The sequence below is a fragment of the Saccostrea echinata genome, unplaced genomic scaffold (assembly GCF_033153115.1).
Source record: "Saccostrea echinata isolate AGI-Se365-2 ecotype Australia unplaced genomic scaffold, CSIRO_AGI_Sech_v1 ptg000056l, whole genome shotgun sequence".
In the NCBI taxonomy this organism is placed as follows: Eukaryota; Metazoa; Mollusca; class Bivalvia; order Ostreida; family Ostreidae; genus Saccostrea; species Saccostrea echinata.
The window spans coordinates 21,236,528-21,256,428 of NW_026889805.1; the positions used below are offsets into that span (position 1 = coordinate 21,236,528).

The window sequence follows — 19,901 nt, forward strand, 5'->3', positions numbered from 1 at the left end:
AATCATCCTTTTAATTAATGATAACAAAAGTCTCCTTGTTTAAGCTCAATAAATTCAATGAACTATTTACCCGATAAGTAATAAGAATTGTGATCCATAAGCATATTGAACCTACTTGAAAATGTTGTATTAGAATTCCCAAGTGCTAGGTCTATCAGTTTATCAGTATTTTCTGAACCTACAAAACACAAAAATCAACTTAAGACTGTAAGGCCAGATTTCAATTTCATAAAATGAAATGTCGATTGCTAGCATAAGTCCTTCATTACCTGCTCATTAACAGAAGTATTGAGATTGTATCATTGTCATAACTTTATATTACATCTTCTATACATAAATGCATGGGCTTTCAAATAAGGTTTGATCAATAGACAATTTTTTCCCAAATTTTCTGCTTTGATAGGAACCCTCAAGATCAGCTAGTATATTGACATGGCAGCAAATTCAAATCTAACATTAACATTATGAAAGTGGTCACCACTTCCAAAAGGCATCCATCTTTATTTGTGATTTTGGACTGCTTGTCGTAAATAATGTAATTTTGTAGTACATGTATATGTTCAGATTCCAATTACATGTTACACTCAGAAAATCTTGGGAAATAATGAAAACTTCCTCTTGGGCTTGACAACAAATTGCTGAAATTTACACTATCAATTCTCTTAGATATTGAAAATGGTGTCATGTGTGTTTCTTTCAAATTGTATGTTTCCAATCTGGTCAAAACTGCTTTGGAAATGATAAAACAAATGTTAAATGAATTTCTTTGAAAACAATAAATTTTTTTATATCATATAAAATGTTGTGGAAGTGAGGATTAAGCATAGCTCTGCAGTTCTAATAAAGATTTAAGGATTTTTTTTTTCAAGTTATATTCTAATGCTAATTTGGTTTTTGTGTTGTGACCACTCCTACCCTGAGGTCATGATTTAAACAAACATGATTCAGGACCACCTGGAAATTCTTGCATATGAATTTGATTAGTTATGGCCCTGGTGTTCTTTGAAGAGATTTTTAAAAAAAAAATATTCTTCTTATACATTCCCATTTTAAACTTTGTAAACCCCTGTTGTGGCTTCTCCCTAACCCTGGGAGCCATGATTTGAACAACTTTGAATCATGAGGATGCTTTAATATTTTAACTACTTAGCATGGTCCTACTGTTCTTGAGAAGAATTATATATATTTTTTGTAATTTATTCCCATGTAAAACTTTGATCTCCTATTGTCTGACCATACCCATTAAGGCCAAGATTTGAAACAAGAGGCCCATGGGCCACATCGCTCACCTGAGCATTTGGGTAGGAGTTCAGTATTTTATAAGTGGTATCGACCTACCCTTAGTTAGTGTAGATTCAAGTTTTTTCATATCACACCCCTCCTCCCCCCCCCCCCCCCCAAAGTTAAAAATGTGAAAAGTTTACACTCAACCAAGGACAGACACTCTTCCATCAGAAAAGCTCACTTGAGCCTGAATTAAAAATGAACTAAAAACTACATACTGGCAGCTGGTAAGTTAGAGAGAGACATGTCCAGGAGAGCCGACATGTTTGGTGGGGACAAAGTATGGCGGGGGACTGTTTCCTCCTTCTTTGAGGCACTGTCTGACAATGTAGTAGCCGAGGAACTCCGGGAAAGATCTATGTCAACACCACTCAGCAACTGTTAATATTCAAATACAGCATGAATATGTTTCACATTTTGATATATTTTACAAAAATTACAGAACTCTTAAGATATCTGGCTTTTATAAATTGCTTGAGAAATTAAAATGGATAATACAACTACCTTATACAAAATCAACATGAGAAATAGGGATAAGTTTTATACATGCCCAAAGCCTGAAATAAAATTCAGAAGAATGGAGATGACTTTCAATACCAACAATCCACCACTTACCTGACTCATGTTATTGTTTACAGAAACAATTTGGGGATCAACCTGTGGGGACTGGGGTCGGACATTAAGCTGCACTGGAGTACCTCTAGGGATACCTGTTAAATTTACAACACAGCTGTTATTTCACACTCATGAAAGTAAATTTACATTTCACTGAATTAACATATAATGTAGAAGCACAAATTTTCGTGGGGAGAAAATTTCATTGATTTGTCATCTAAAAGGTTTCATGGGCATTAAATTTCATTGTTTCGAAAGTCACCCAATATGTAATCATGTAAAAATTTCCAATGGGATTTTATTTTGTTGATAATTGTTATTAACAAAATAAATGAAATTTAATCCCCAATGAATATTCGTGCTTTTACAATAGGTAAATGAAGTTCATGAAATTTCATCTGTAATTTTTTAACAAATAAATGATATATATGTTAAGATCATGTTGTAATTACTTACACTTTTTCATATTTTTTTTAAATAATATTTACAAAATTACTTACAAAAAATTATAAATTCTTTGCCTAGTAAGAATAAAGCTACAGAAAATCAAATGATTCTAGAGTGACACAACCAAAGTTTGCTCATTTGAGGTGTTTATGAAAAATATTAGTTGGTCCTAATCCATTCTTCTGTAAAGCCACAATTGGGAATTTCTTTTTACTAATAATTAACACTTTGTTGTACGTTTCATAAATTCTGCAAAATAAATATGAAGTCTCATAGGAGAACTGAAGATAACTTGCCATTATGATTTTTTTTTTCAATTTTACCTGTTGTTGTATTCATTCTAGGTTGTAGTCTAACTCCATTGTTTGGTAAGCTGACCAGACCTACTGAGGGACAGACGGGGACAGTGAGAGACTGCTGACTCACTGAGGGACGCACTACCACCATAGGCTGCTTGGGTAAGATATTGCGCTGTATAGATAGTTGCTTCCGATTTGTTCGAATCTTTTTCATTCCTCTCTGTGGCTGTATATGATAAAGATATTTCTTGATTATATTACAATTGTTCGAACAAAATCAATCAATTCTTTTAGATGCATTTTAAATCATCTTGTGTAGGTATTTACATGTACATAAACATTGTTTGTTATTTAAAGTTATTATACTTTCATGTTAAATACTAAAATCTGATTGGTTTAGAGGCAATTAACAATCCGTAATGTTACCCTCAGCATTAGCAACACACTTGACAACGGGTAACATTACGAAAATATCACATGCGTTCAAATGATGCGCGTACAGTTCACCGTAGAATTCTCAAAACGTCGGTTGTGCGTTTGAAAGAAGTTGAATAAACGACGTCAATAAAAGCTTGCGTCCGATGTAGCTTACTTGAAAACAACAAACGACAGACAAAACATCCTTGCGAGTGCAAACTTTAGATGATAAAGGACTTTTTGAGTAGCAAACAAACAAAAAAGAGGTTGGTAAATCTTTTCCGAAGCTTTCTTATTGAAAAAATAGAAGTGGGGAGTGTGAAAGCTTTCTAAGTGTGAACTTAACGACGATCTCCGAATTTTTTGTATGATATGCGAAATCAATAAGACATTCAGTATAATAAAATAAATAGTGCACGTTTTTGAGGGTAACAGTTGAAATTGACACCCCTCGGAAAACCATTGTCAACCTCCGCTGACGCGTCGGTTGACAATGGTTTTCCTTGGGGTGTCAATTTCAACTGTTACCCTCAAAAACGTGCACTATTTATATATTGCATAACGAGTCAAAACCAGGTGTTTCTTTTAAGAAAAGTGTATCACAAAACAAAAGATTTCTATGAAATGTGAATATAGCGAAGTTTTGACAACTCAACTGCACTGTAAAGCAAGAAAAAAAACTGCAAAATATAAGTGCCGGAAAAACAAATGTTGTATCTATCACTTCGTGTTTATCGTCAATGTCAACAGTGTCAAGGTAACGTGTCCTTTATTTTTAGCGTGAAACTTGTAAACAACATTGAACTGGGGCAAGCAGAAGTAAGGAATAAGTTATGATCATCTTTTTTGAAGATTGTATCACAATTCTCAGTCATCCGACATTTATATCTATGGAATTGAAAGCATGGAAAATTCTTCAACTTTCCGGCGTTATATGTACAATAAAGAGGAAGAAGTGAAGCAATATTTTTGTGATGGGTTATACAAAGATTTTTTTACTTTTATTTTTCTCCATTAAATTAGATTTTATAGGTTCTGAAACCCGTAATTTTCTGAAACCTAATATCTTCAAGAACTGAGCAAAATTTGCATGTGTCATGCAAAAATTCTACTGTTGTCAATTTTCCCGTTTGTCCGTCACAGTGTCACTTTAAAAATAAAATAAATTGATTAAGAATAAATTTAATAGCTTTAGAGGAATATCTTATGGTTTAATTAACCTTGAGGGGTAAAGATGTTATTTAAAGCAAAATCTTATTATAAAGGGGGTTATTTCCAAATGATTCTGACTCTTTCTTAAATATACACAGACCATGAATATCAGCCAGGATATTTCAGGGACTACAGCATTTCACATTATAATACAGGGGTCCAATGTTCCATTCTCATCCCAGTCATAAATTTTTCCTTCCCTGTTAAGTTTGGTGCCCTTGACTACCCCTGGACTTGCAGGTGAAAGTCCTATCAAGGACTAAAGAACCTGGGTTGTGTGACTTTGAGGGCAAATACAATTTAAGGAGGGGGAAATGTAGTGGCTTGGACTGTAAGCCTGGATATAGCTTAGAAAACTTGACTAGTAATGCAGGGGTCCCTGGTTCAATTCTTGATCCAGCCATCAATATTTCTCTCTGTTTCTGTTAAAATCCAATCATAAATAATCTAGAAGCTCCACCATGTACTTAAAATTCAAACAAGTTCCAGTTCAAAATGTTACTGCAGAAATTCTAACTTTTCAAGGCCTCTCCAGCTTTTATATAATTCACTGCAAATTTTTCTATGTTTATGCTTTATCCCCTCCCCTCAAACTGAGATACACTGTACATGTAATAAGTACTTTAGAAATAATTATATCCTGTAATATTTTATGCGACTTAAAGGGAGGAAGTTTGTGGTATTGACTTGGTTTGGTTTGTATTTACAGGGAGGGAGTTTGTGGTATTGGCTTGGTTTGGTTTGTATTTACAGGGAGGAAGTTTGTGGTATTGACTTGGTTTGGTTTGTATTTACAGGGAGGAAGTTTGTGGTATTGACTTGGTTTATACATGTACTTACAAAGTGACTTGGTTTGTATTTACAGGGGCAAGTTTGTGGTATTGACTTGGTTTGGTTAGTACTTGCTGGGAGGGACTTAATGGTATTGACTTGGTTTGTGCTTAGAGGGAGGAAGTTTGTGGTATTGACTTGTTTTGTACTTACAGGGAGGAAATTTGTGGTATTGACTTGGTTTGGTTTGCTTGTTGACGGTACACTCAGGTTTTTTTGTAAGAAAGCGGGACTGTACACTGGGACTCGGAAAACTGCATCTTTTGAATCAGAGTTCTGTAATCAAAAATTAAATTCATATTAATTTTACAGTTTTATTTCGAATCTTAACTCTTGTGTGTAAATATTTAATGTAAATGAGCTATTTTTATTTTCAACATGAAAAATTCTCCAGAAGGGAAATAAAGTCTAAAAGAAAATAATAAAGCTTTTCAGTCTCTCTGTCTGTGATGAGGAGACACATAGAAGCCTATCAATGTTTACTTACATCTACTTTTTTATTGACTGGGTGTGATACACTGGTCTGAGTACTTGCATCACTAAAGCCTTCTCCATATTTTGAGGACAGGGGGTATCTGCTTTTCTGCCCTCGGGAATTGCCAACTCTAGATTTGTTTTTCACCATTCCACATGCATGGCACGGAGAATTTGAACTATTAGGACTCTGCAACAGTATTTCATTAAAAGTTCTGATTACTAATAAATTTTGGCTTAATATAAAATAAAGTACGAGTTCATTAATGCAAGAACTTAAGAAGTGGACCTGGAAAATTTACAGTCAAACATGTCATAGCTATTATCTTTATTTAATGACTTCCAGTCAGATGTGATCGTTAAATTTCCTCCAGAAAATTTTCCATTATATTCTGAATTCAGTGAATCCCTGTTTAATACAACATGCAACCATCATTTCCCAAATTCCTAAAACTACATTACAACCTGAATTAAATGATTTTCAGCCCTTGATTACAAAAGTAATTAAAATACTTTGGTTTGCCCCTTTTGCCCAATAAGCAGAAAGAGATGTTTGCAAAAACATACTAATTAATTAATGGAATATTTCACATTTATGATTTAGTATCAGAGAAAAATGTACTAAAAAAAGAAAAATATTAAAAGTAACTTAAGATTAACTTTGAAATAGTTTCATCAAGAAGCTTATAAAATTTGTGTATGTTGTGCATAAAAAAATCCTTGCATTGTATTTAATATAGTTTTTTTCCTCTTTCTCTCTTTTGGGCCTAATCAATTTACCCTTCAAGCAAATAAGAATTAAAAAAAAAAATCCTACAAACAAATATTTACAGTAAAACATGTTTATAGCGAAGTGCCACGGAGGGACAATTTTGCTTCATTATATCCTTTAAGTATTCAATAGGTTTATAAAGTCAAGGGGAATGAAAATCACTTCGCTATAAGTGTCAATTCATTATAAGCATGTTCGCTATAAGCGTGTTTTACTGTATTGAATATATTTATCCAGAAGAGTGAAAATGATAAGAAAACTATGATGAAGGATGGGGAACAGGAAAACAACTAGATGTATTACAATTAGGGATGTCAACGAATAGTCGACTATTCGACCATCAGTCGAATGGACCGACGATCGAATAACAAAACAACATTCGAATAGAGGAGTGAAAACGAGATGGAATTCTCATTTCAAAATTGAGAAAAATGTAGAAAGTACAGTACTGTACTTTTAAATTCTCCACTACCGCTTGAATAATTTGTCAATTACTCTCTGTGTTGTTTTTGCAATAAATTATACATCACTATTCTGGACTTTGTTTGTAAATTTATTAACTGGACTTAATAGATCTCATACCATGTACCAATTATATCTTGTTATTTCAAGAATATTCAAATGCAGGGAACACACCATAGCCGTGACATGTTTTGACCCTTCGATAATTAATAAAACAATTCGCTTACTTTGTAAGAACATTTTGATAAGCATCAACAATTGAACAAGCAGTATTTAACTGTTTAACAATATCACAGACACCTGACGTGTTTATAGTATGTGTTAACCCCCCCCCCCCATTTATTTTTATAAGCTTTAAAAAAATATTTTTTTTACTAAAATAAAAATTGATTTATGACTGTGATTGACGGGTAAATCAAACATCATGGAGAAAATAATAAATTTATTTCCTATAAACACGCTACCCACACGTTAGGTGCCTGTGAACATTTGTGTGCAACAAAGGCATTTGATGTTACTTTTTTGCATAAATATAGGAAAATGGTTTTTGTATTATAAATACGTCATGTACAAGTGAAGTTTGAAATATGATTTTATTTTCAGAAAATGTTCCGAATATTCGATTATTGTTCGAATAATGCTATCGAGTAGTCGACTAAGGAAAATAAATATTTTGACATCCCTAATTACAATATTTAGCATGTACTTCCAAAATTGCTATGATTCCCTGTTTTAAGTGACTACCTGTCATATGTGACCATTTTAGAATTTTCCTTCATAGGTCGCTTAATATTTGACTGCATCACATTGTAAAAAATTGTGCATGCTTAGACACATCAGTGGATGTGTCCATGTTTTAGAGAATATGTGGGCATTTTTGAAAAAATCTGAGATCTTAAATGTTGGGATCTACGGCAAATGTATTGGATCAAAATCTTCTAGTCACCATCTTCAATGTAGATGATGAAACATGAATGTTTAATTCCAAAAAAAAAAAAAATCTTTTTCTTAAATATTCCTCTTTTACAGCATATGATTACAGATATGATATTTCAAAATTATCAGTCAATGCATTTACTAACATGTACATGTATCTAAATAAGTGAAATCTACTGAAAATGTATTTCAGGTCATCATCGTCGGTCTATTCAAATTAATAAGAATATTCAATTTTTATGAATTAAGATTCTTTGAAAATTGAATAGGCTTTTGTAATATATACAATTGTGAAACTGAAATGAAATACAATTATTAAAGGGAGACTCATACCTTTGTACTCAGATCTGCAAACTGGATGGTAGCCAAATTCACCAGTCTTCTCAACATATTACAAAGATGCTGAGGTATAATCTCTTCCTTGCACCAGTCATACTCAATGCGAAGTTTGCCATCCTTACCAAACATTAAATACAGCTCAGCCAGTGTCATATCTGCCCTGTCTGAGGTCAGACCTCCTTCCAGGGCTTCCTTCAGCTTACGAGATTCAATAGCTGCCAATTCTTCCACTGTGGGCTCTGCTTTAATGTCACTATCACAACCAATCTGCTGCTCTTCCACAACTTGAGTTTCCATGGGAATACAACCATCTGTATCTTCCACAGAGGAGAGTTCTATTGTGTTACTAATTCCTTCTTTGTTCAAACCACTTATCTCCTTCTTCTGGGAGGGGGATAAAAGTGTGTCAGGGAACATAGCATTATCCCCATCAACGATGGCACCTACATCCAATGAAAATGCTGATCCATTGTCAGGTTTTGTTGAGTCTCGGCCACTCTTTGTTGACTTCGGAGAATCAAACGTATTGCTTGGTAATGATTCTCCACCTTCAACTGAAGAACTATCACAAGTAGGAACTGGGACTGGAGCTTCAGTTTTCTTTCCCTTAGAAACCATGACTGAGTCTGCAAATATAAGAGCTATGTATAGATAACTAAGAAAAATAAATCAAACATACTTAAAGCAGCTTTAAAGCACTAAAAATATAAAATGATGCACTCATCTCAAGGAATCTTTTACTGGTTCACATGCAATATCACTGCAGCTTTGAACATTAGAAGAAACATGACTTACTTTTGATGCTTTCTTTGTAGTGATTAAATGCTAAGTTGATCTTTGGCTCCTTGATTGAATGCAGTGATACTGGGGTGACCTCACACTCCCTATGGGGATACACCTTTAATACAGTGTTCATATCATTCTCTCCATCCAAACCCTCTTTCTACCAATTGTATAGGAAATTTTCAGTGATACACTTTCTTCAATGTTCACATATATTGTTTGTAGAAATTTGTATGTTTCATATAATCAGGCTTTCAATAACGGGTGGCAGGAGGCAATTTATTGCCCTTTCAATGAGTGGAATTTGCTGCTTCAAATTTCATAATTTGCAAAAAACAAACCATAAGAAATAATTCTGAAACAGCCTCTATAAATGGATAAATTCACCTTTTCACTTCAAAATTATTGAAAGCCCTGATTATAATTCTATATCAGACATCGGGAAGGAGGAATTTCCTTTCCTGGTATGAGATCTTAAAACTGTGAAACAAGCTAGTCATTAACTTCCATTTTTGCCAAACTACAAACAAGGAGCAAGGGCCACAACACTCATCTGTGTCACCTTGGCTCTGCTGTCCTTTTGAAGACTGTATTTAAAATTTTTGAATTTATCGTATTGAAAAAATTGAATTGTGACACAAGTATCGCGATACGTACCGTATCGTGGAGGGGGCGTATCGTTTCAGCCCTACCACTACTGACCATTGAACTGAACAAATTTGAATCTGCAGTACATGAAGATGTTTGCATATTAATATCCCTAGTCTTGGTTCTTGTTTTTTGAGAGGAAGATGAGGAGGGGGAGGGGTTGACTTGAACAAATCAGAATCTTAACTATGTCATGAAGCTTTCAAATAAGTTTCCTTTTTTCATCTATTCTGGGCAAAAAGAATTTAACTATTAAATGACCCACACCTTATTTTGTCTTTTCTTGATCATGTGTCCTTGGAAGGAGGCATGGCTCTTAATTTGAACCAATTTTAATACCCTTCATCAAAAGATACTCTGGACCAAATTTAGTTGAATCTGGCCAAGTGGTTCTGGAGAGAAGCCAAAAGTGTAAAGAGTTAATAGAAAGATGAATGGATAATGACAAGCTTTGATGAGCCTTTGACTGAGGTGAGCTTAGAAAAAGTGGAAATCATCAAGAATGATGGAATGTACAAGGATACAAGTTTAACTCTATGAGGTTTCCATTTGCTGGTCATGTAGTTCATGACAGAAGACAATTTTCTGTCCCCTTTCAGTAGCATTCTGAGTCTAGGATTTGTGGCCATTTCTTGGACAAAGGACCAAGCAGCATTGGTTTTAGGGGTCATCTCTACACAGATTTTGTCTGGCACCTTTTCTGAAGACTCTGATTTATGATCTATTAAAGAAATAAAACAGAACATGAATTAAGTGGAATTTTTTTTAAAAATTGAAATTTTAACACATTTTATCTTTGACCAATGCAGGCAAATTATCCTTGTTATCTAAGCTCAACCTACCATCAATATTGTTCAACTTCTTCAAAGCATTGCACATGGGAGTCTTTATCCTGCAAAATGTTGATGTACATGTATAGAAGACCATAGATCTAATTCTTTCAAAACTATTTTTCCAACTTCAATATGCTGGCAACTGAAAAGATTGTTTCATACAATTTGGCTATTGCAGATTATAAACTTTTCTGACAGGAAGAAACACAGTACTCCTATAGGGCTGTAACTGTTCCCCGAAATAACTGAAAACTGCAGTACAAGTTGATTGGTTCGGTTTCGGTTCCATTTTTCTGGATTATGGTTCGGGTCTGGTTTATATATTAGAATTTGTATTATACAAAAAATGGTGTCAAAATCAAAAGAATGATGATGATAACAGTGATAAATAAACATCACAACTGAAATCTACTTCATTCCATGACTAAACACTTGTCACGATAGGACTAGATAATTATCAAAATGAGGAAAAATGGTCAGATTGTAGCCAATGTTCGGCCTTGAAGTCCCAAACATCGATATCAAGATGTTAATGTGATTAAAACTTGTTTTCAAGGTGAATTTAATGTAAAAATAAAGATTTTTCAAGCTAAATTTATGAAATTAAGGCTTACAATAGATATAAATAGCTGAAAGAAACTGAAAATTTACAGAACCAAGCAGACCCGAAAAATTTTCGAACCGGACCTAGACAGAAATATCTAATAAGATGCATAAGAAAAGCTACTTCTTACTAAATGTTGATTCATATTCTGTAACGTTGATGCAATGATCATTTCAACATCTCAATATATATCAAAATGTAAATACATGTATACTCTATGCAGTACAATTGTTGTCATTAAAGGAATAATATTAGTTCTTACCTTACATTCTTTCCACGTACTTTTACAGCTGTGCATCTGTAAGATTACAACAAAAAAATTACATAAATAGTATCAGGAGAGAATACTTTGTCACTTCAAACTGTTTAAAAGGTTTACAAAATATTTAGTATTTAAATAAGTCTTCTAAGTATTTTTTTTTAACTAAATTAAAAACAGATTACAGACAGCAGAAAGATTTTTGCAGATGGCTGCAATAAACCAGCAAACTGGTCAATAAATGTATTTCAAAAACATTGGTGTCTCATTTCTGATAAATAAGTTTTTGTCAAATTTACCAACCCTGTATAGATGAGTTCATTCAACTTAACTCCAACCTTTTCATTCAGAACTGAAAATAAAAATATTTCAATAATATAAGATCTCATTCATCAATTGATATGAAAACAAATCACTGAACATTAACCCTTGTCTCACCTCTTATCATTTCAGTATGTACTCCTCAAAAACAGATCATAGAGGTGTTCTGATCTTAAAATGATGTTCATTCTGATCAATTTCCCAAATAAATAAATAATAAAAAAAAAATTGAATGATTTAAATGTTCTCCCTAGAAAGTGTTATCAAAACAAATGCCAAAGTCTTACTGCTCTTTTAATGTCATAATCAAAATCACCAGTTCCAATAAATCTTATTGTAAACAGTTGGAATGATTGAGTATTATGTCAAATTTGAAATAAAGTTTGTTTTTTGTTCTTCAAAAGTTTAGATATTGGGAAAATACATATATAAGAGGCCCATTGGCCACAATGCTTACTTGAGTCACTATGGCTCTTCTGTTTTTCACCAACAGATTTTTTTCCCTTGTGTATACCTATGTAAAACTTAGATCACATATTGTGGCCCCATCCTACCCCTGGGGGTCATGATTTGAATGAACATGAATCTACATACCTGAGGATGTTTCCATATAAAGATGACTAATGAAGACTTTACTGTTCTTAAGAGGAAGATTTTTCCCATTTATATACATTCCTATGTAAAACTCTGATCATCTATTGTGGCCCCAACCTACCCCTAGGGGTTAGGATTTCAACAAATTTGAATCTTCATTATGTCAGGAAGGTTTCAGATAAGTTTAATCCTTTCTGGTCCAGAAGATTTTTAAATGACCCCACTCAATTTTCACTATTTCTTGATTATTTCCCTTTAGAAGGGTTGTGGCCCCTCATTTGAGCAAACTTGAATTCCTTCACTCAAAGATAATCTTTGCCAAGTTTAGTTGAAATTGGTCCAGTGGTTCTTGAGAAGAAGATGAAAATGTGATAAGTTTATGACAAAACCACACAAATTTAAATCAAAAAAACTCACTTGAGCCTTCGACTCAGGTGAGCTAAAAGTGTATGAAAATGTAATAATCAACAATTGCCCTTGGTGACTGAGTATATCTTATCTAAGTTTGTATTGTATTTGATCAAAATCCTCTCAGTTCTTTGGAAGAATGAATAAGAGACCATTAAGACTGACACAGTTGCTTTGACATTAACTCTACTTCACAGAAAACAAATACATGTCTCAAAGAAATACTGTACCTCCTTTGACCTTCTTTCTCAAAACCCCATAGTTTATCAGTCCATACAACTCCTGGATTTCTTTTTTGATTTCTAAAAAATAAATTAATAAGATTAACATTTTTAAAAAAAAAAAAAAAAAAAAAATCCTATAGACTCTTGATTGAGTTGAATATGACCAAAAATATTGTCAAGATCAAAGAAAAAATTTCTCTCGCAATTTAAGTAAAATTCCTTCTTACATTTTCAACTGTGAAATACTGTAATTTATTTCCTGAATAAAAGTGATATCTTATCACAGTGTGAAAAAAAATATCTAAGTAATATTTTATCACTGTGTGAAAGAATATCAGAAGTGTGACAAAACTCGAGATTTTCCTTCCCTTCTTGAGGAGACCAAGTGTTGTAAAAAAAGTAATCCTTGGCTTGTTATAAGATAGAGTAAATAAACCATCCTGACAGATAAGTTGTTGAAGTCCATATTTATAACACTCTCACAATCACTAAGCTCTGACATCTTAAATTTTGTAGTAGAATATGGAATTTATTTCATTTGTGAGATGGAATCTTTTATATTTTTACTTGAGCTTTGCACCTATGAAAATATTTTAAAAATTCTGTCCCATCTGTGAAATAAATTCCACATCCAACTACTAAACATTGAATATCCTCTATTTATTTAACACACATTGACTTCAGCCCTCATTTTTTTAAGTGCATTTACATCTAACAAAACATATACAGATTAAAACATACCAGTATCAACATCGATGAACTTCGAAATTTTGTGCCAGGTTCGATAATAAAGATGCCGAACCTGATCCTTGTTCTTGATAAGACCTGGGGTTACATTTTTCCTCCTGCACTTTGTTGCAATCCAATTTTGAATGGCATCAAAGTCTTTTCCATGCTACCAAAAAGAAATATATATAGATATATTTTTTTTTAAATCTCTCTTATCTTAGTCTGAAATGATATTATGAAAATGGTGCTTTAATTGTGTATAAAATACACAATTGAAAAACTTTACAAAAACAAAACAAAACAAGCACAAATAATTATAGAACACATTTCATTCAGGAAGTTCATCCATTTATCTAATTTTCATAATGATATCCAACGTATGGAAACCTCAAATAAAGCATCAAAGAATGCATCTTTGTCATCAGAGCTCCATAACTCCCACTGCCTCTTTGTTTTTGTTTCAGGTGTATTTAACTTGGTTTCTTTCTGGACTGAAATATATAAAACAAAGGTATAATTATGATAAATACCATTTGCAAAAGATGTATTTGAGAAACAAAATTGCAAAATATTTCATAAATCTCCAACAACATACATATGCTACTGTTTACAATATGCAAGTATTAAATGCATCTTGACTGTTTAATCTGTGAAATTGCTTCTTTTTTTTTTTAAATTGTTACAAGGGAACCACCTTGTTTTTTGACAGGTGATTCAGGGGGACTCAAATCCCTTTTTGGTTTCTTTACAATCCTTGACCGGGTGAAAGCGCCGACGCGCGCTTCCCCGTTATTCCGATTGCTGCTCGACTTGACGTTGGTTGATTTTAAGTTTGACGCCTTTTCTTGCTGATTTGCTGTGTCCTCCCTCTTACCACATGTTCTGGTTACTTTGTCGTTTGCTATACCCGTGGTATCAGTACTGATGCTGCAACAGAGTAAATGACAATCACCTCAAAACATCAAAAAAAAACAAATTCAAAATGGCTGACGCTTATCGATACGATACAGTTTACTCGTTAATACCTTCAATATTATGTTATCAGCATTTGTTATCAATGGTTTTATGACTAAAGTTTATTTCTGGTATTATATGGCACATCTCTTCAAAATATTGAAATGAAAATACACACTAAACATTGTATTCTTTTCTTTGCATTACGAGGTAAAAATATACAAAATGGCGGTGAACTTATTCTGTTTTGTCTAATTTACTTACCTATTTCCCTTAATATCGCGATCATTTCCATCTCCATGTCCTGAATTTCTTCTTCTTTTAAGAGGCATAGATATGCAAACAATGTTTACATCATTAATCGCCTAATCTATCCGCAAATTTTCCCTCAAAAACATGCACTTTCCGGTAAAGCGATCTTGCGTTCGGCATACAAACAAGTCGAACTTCTGCACGTCAGCGGAGCGCTCTTTCTCCATCATAAATGAGTTGAAATGTTACAGAAGTTATATTGTTCTATATTGTATATGTTTTTTTCAAAGTAGAGAAAGAAAATGAACATTTACCATTATTTTACGTTTTGCAAAGTAATTTTTTTAATAGCTACAGTTTAATTTCAGTGACTTTATATTTTAGTCATGTGACTTCACACCATCCAGTAAAATCGACCATAAATATAATAAATGATTGTTTGGTATTATTAAAGAAAAATCAAGAAATAAAAAATTTAAATGTAAGTGTACGTTTCAGAAATATAAACATTCCAAATTCAAGATTTTATATTCCAAAATTTCCAGATCAAAACATAAAATTAAAGGCTTCACACCATTATACCGTTATTATACCTATTACAACACATATCTTTATTCTTAAATTAAATAAGTGTTAAAATTAAATTTGAAAATCTTTCTTTTCAAACAAAATGAAAGATAAAAATTAAAAAATGAAATGTTATATAAAGGATATCTAGATTATACTAAAAAAAAAAATACATTTAGAACACACTTCTTGAAAATCATTTTGCAATTATAGTGTTCCGGCGATGTTAAAATTTTATGGGTTGATTTCAGATAATTACATTAAATCTGTTTTTTCCTAAATACTCATAACTGTCACATCTATATTGTATATAAAAACCATTACTACACTGTACATAGTTTTAATTTCAATATAGCTTATATGCTCTAGTCGCTTTATCATTTTATTTATCATCCTTTTTTTATATCAATGAAATGATAAATGATAATTAGCATGAATTAATAATATATTGATTAGAAATGTATATAATATTATGTATATATATTTTTAAAAATCTATAGTCTGTGCGCAAAGACTCTCTACTTAAAATAAAAATTCTGCATAAACGAAGATGATAGTTAGAATATTTAATTAAAATATATACAGGGAGATTCTTAGAAGTGAGCACTTGAAATCCCTGACTTTTACATTTCAAAAATAAATTTCAGAAATGGCAATGCATGCAAATATTTGAATGTTTGTCTAAAATTACATAAATTTATACTTAAACGGTGATATATACATGCTATCTGGAACTGCTGAGTCAGTGAACAGACTGAATCATCTTACAGTTTGGAATAAAAACCCATTACGAACGAAACTTGATTAACATTGTATGTATTTGTCAACACATAAGTATTTTTGATTTAAAAGAAGAGAGAAAATTAAGATAAGGAATAGCAATGGAGATACAATCAAAACAAGATAAAATATCTCAATAAGCAACTCTTAATTTATCTCTCAGAAAATGAATGAAATACCTCATAATAAATTGATATACTTAATTGAATATACATAAACATGCCTTTGCTTGAAGTACTATTGATATGTATAGAAAATTGGGTTAGTTTCTTGTTGAATTTTTTTGGGACATGACAAATCAAAATAATACATGTTCCCGTCAAAATAAAAATATATAAATCTTTATAACATCAGCATAAAAATTGTTACGTTTATGAATATATGTCCAGAAACTTTTATTCAATTCAATCAGCATGCAAATAGCGACTGTATAATCACGAAAAATAGCAAGATACAGAATGTAAACAAATCCTCGTGTTAATGTTGACAGGCACACCTCTTGGCGGGAAGTGAGATCAATTTCATTGGACGATATTTTTGTATGTGAACCTTGCCCGTCTGGATTTGAATACTTCTTATTTATCCAAGTTTGCTATTTTTAGTAGATATAACAAAAATATGTTTCATGTGAAGGATTAAAAGGTGTTGACAAAATAGTAATCAACAAAAATGTGCTCATGTAAATATGTTAATATTTTACGTCATTATTTCTCAAGGCGCATGACTTTACGTCACTTCCTGCAGTTGACTGTTCGAGCGACAACATCTTGCCGGCCACATTCCATTGAATCCCAAATTTCATTTACCATGACTACCACAAGTACCTACCAAGGTCTTGGTGATGATACCAAACCAACATCCAGGTAATCAGTTATAAAACTAAAACAAGAACATGTGTAGTTTATGTAAAATTTTCCCGTTTTTGATAAATCTTTAAATACTCCTTAAGCTGAAAGTAAAAGGTGTGCTGGAAATGTTTTTGAGTTCGAGGTTTCAATGTTAGATTATTTTAAAACGCCCCCAGAACATTTTAGGTATTATAAACCCATCACAAAAAGTTGTTACTCCAACACTGGAGGTTATTAATTTTGAAGTGGGTTAAAATTGTAATCTTGGTAGTGAAGTCAAATAGCCATGTGCATTTTATTCTGAACAAAACACCAAAAAAGTTTGATCCTTTAATGTTTTAAAAATGCAGTGAAATGATCCTATTATCAAGGTTATATTAAGTGATGATTAAAGATGAAACAAAAATGCATATGAAATTCTTTTTAGCATAATTGGAAAAAGAAGAATTTCATATTCACTAGTAGCCAAGTGTCCAAATCGTTTCCTCTCTCTCTCTCTCTCTCTCTCCCCCCCCCCCCTTTGGCTAGCAAAGATGATGAAATTGGTGAACCCTCTGAAAAAGAATGGAAATTAAGAGTATAAACCCTTCAAAAAGGAATTAAGAGTTATAGCAGAGTTTGACCAATGGCAATATGCGATTACAATCAGTGCTAGGTAGTAATTTTTTTAGGGGCTAGTAAAGTTTGCATGTGCACTAGCCTTTGGGCTAGTTGATAGAAAGGCTTTTCATTATGACTGTTGTCTAAACACGCTTTGCTTATACTTTATTTAAAATTTGAAGGGTGTTAAGACCACCAGGAGGAGGGTCCAGTAATATCTTTGGTGCAGAACCAGTTCAGAGAACCCCCAACAGGCCACAGTCCAATGACATCTTTGGGACAGGACCTGTAGAACCAGTAGAAGAACACAAAGGAAAGAGAAGAGGTGGACCTGCAGACAATTCTAGGGACAATGTATTTGGAGGCTCCACAACCACTGACAGTGGGTCAAACACCAGAGCAGAGAACAAGAGGCGTGGACAAGGTAAAGATCTAGTCAATGATAAAAACTATGAAGCCCATCTCTCATTCATTCTTATAAATAATCTCTAAAACTTGTAGATTTTACAACACTTGGTAACTACTAAACCTGACTCTCTCGTAGTTTGCAAAATATATTGACAGGTTATTTTTTTTAGGTGGTTATCTAGTGTTTGATTTTAACATTATTCTGCTTTGTTAAATGACACTAATGAAATTAAGGGGACTTTTATCACAGCTTTGTAAATTTCCACAAATTTATCACAGTTTGAAGTGCCCTTGTCATTCACTGAAGAGCAAATTCTGTGGACACTAAGATAGTGTGTATCACTGTGATCAAATTCACAAACATTCAATCAAAATTCATCTTTTGTGTTTCTAAATTCATTATATCTGTGTACAGGTCTTATCCAAATCATATATGCCAGAAACCACTTTTTGAATTGATACTGTGAAATTAAATTTTTTGTTGCATTCAACATGGTAAAGACTAAAGATTTCATTTTAATATTTGTTTTAAGAGCTGTTAATAGCTAAGATCACAGCGTAGTATCTGTTCTTATCAGCTTAATATCTGATATGTTCCCTATATGGGAACTACAATTTTACAGTTTCCTATTTTATATTAATGTTTTTGCCCCAATTGTGCATTAAATATACTACATTAAATTAAATATCCAAAAGAAAAAGAACTATTTTAGTTTGTTTTTTTTTTACACTGAAATTTTCATTTTAAAATTTGTCTTAAAGGAAAAACAGAAAGCTTGTGCTTTGACTATGCTTTTTTGACTTGGTTTTCATATAAAATTTAAGTGTGTGTCTTACAAGTAACACATTAAATGCTATTGCTTTTCAGACCCAGGTCGAAATCGAAGTAAGATTGCAATGTGTTCTATTGTCATAGATTAGATAGAAAATTAAAATCTATAAAACAAGCATCTCACATTTAGAAATGATTGTTTTCTTGCACATTGATATTTGTTACTTATATAGTTTGCCTTTAACTCAGTATTGATGGTTTTTCTTACAAATTATGGCACGTTTCAGTTTTAACTGACAGAATTCTAAATGTGAGATTCACCCAATACCCAGATCCCTCAAAAGTAACCTTCTTTCTGTTTTTATGCTAGCTTGCAATATTGTTAAAAGTTTTATATTATATATTAATTTTGAGTCTGCTTAACCATTTCATTAGCACAATTAATTAACAGAAATGGATATATTTATCTGGGATCTTTATTTCTTGTTTATACAGTTTATGCAGATTATCAATTAAAGGAGAAGGTTATTTTTCTTCTAAAGGCATGGGATTTCATTTTTTGTGTTGTAAACAATATATAGATATTACAAATGTAGTACTTCTTCCTATTCTGGTCTTATTTTACTTGTGGTATATTTAATCAAATTGATAGATCTATTTTAAGTCTTTCTTAGTTTTTTCCCCCTAAGAAGTTAGACACTGTATTTAAAATCACAATTAAGGCTCCCTTCAAATTACAGAAGAAACCCTTCCCTGTGTTAATTATAATTGTAGGTACAAATACTTTATTGTATCACAATACTCATGATTTGCTTCACTTTCTAGCCTTCTAGCTAAAAGAACTAGAATGTGGGCTCCTGATTTTATCATTGAATATTTACTAACTTGCCAGATGTTGTATTTTGTTTGGCAGATTCACAAATTGGGGGTGCAAGGCTTTCTTCAATGCTGTGTTTCCCTTTACTAGGTGTACACCTTGTTTTATTTCATTTAAGGAGTGGTTAAAACAAAAGGTAGTATGAAACTCAGTTCTTTAAGAAGTTGAGTCGGGTATATTTTTTATGTTGAATTACATTAATTTGAAGTTTGTTGTTGTGGCTTATTTGCATACTGTTTTTGGCTGATCTAAAGGATGGCTATTGAAACTGGTTGCATGGTTCATATACATGCATTTACTAGAATTGTCAAGTTTGTGAGAAAGAAAATGATATTTTTAGTCTGATTATATA

General features: G+C 32.4%; 1 protein-coding gene and 1 pseudogene across 1 annotated transcript in view; one reads left to right on the plus strand and one right to left on the minus strand.

Annotated features, from left to right (window-relative positions):
* Positions 1–19,901, minus strand: part of LOC133173952 (uncharacterized) — a 58,782-nt gene that overhangs the window by 3,955 nt on the left and 34,926 nt on the right. The window contains exons 22-37 of the mRNA XM_061309015.1: positions 14,186–14,360; positions 13,879–13,982; positions 13,504–13,657; positions 12,769–12,840; positions 11,519–11,567; positions 11,219–11,254; positions 10,362–10,411; positions 10,044–10,240; positions 8,884–9,031; positions 8,083–8,714; positions 5,593–5,769; positions 5,259–5,381; positions 2,670–2,871; positions 1,900–1,994; positions 1,503–1,662; positions 116–178 (exon numbers count right to left, since the gene is read on the minus strand). Of these exons, the coding sequence (XP_061164999.1) occupies positions 116–178; positions 1,503–1,662; positions 1,900–1,994; positions 2,670–2,871; positions 5,259–5,381; positions 5,593–5,769; positions 8,083–8,714; positions 8,884–9,031; positions 10,044–10,240; positions 10,362–10,411; positions 11,219–11,254; positions 11,519–11,567; positions 12,769–12,840; positions 13,504–13,657; positions 13,879–13,982; positions 14,186–14,360 (2,437 nt within the window). The remainder of the gene's footprint in view (positions 1–115; positions 179–1,502; positions 1,663–1,899; positions 1,995–2,669; positions 2,872–5,258; positions 5,382–5,592; positions 5,770–8,082; positions 8,715–8,883; positions 9,032–10,043; positions 10,241–10,361; positions 10,412–11,218; positions 11,255–11,518; positions 11,568–12,768; positions 12,841–13,503; positions 13,658–13,878; positions 13,983–14,185; positions 14,361–19,901) is intronic.
* LOC133173992 (U2 spliceosomal RNA) lies at positions 18,422–18,536 on the plus strand (annotated as a pseudogene).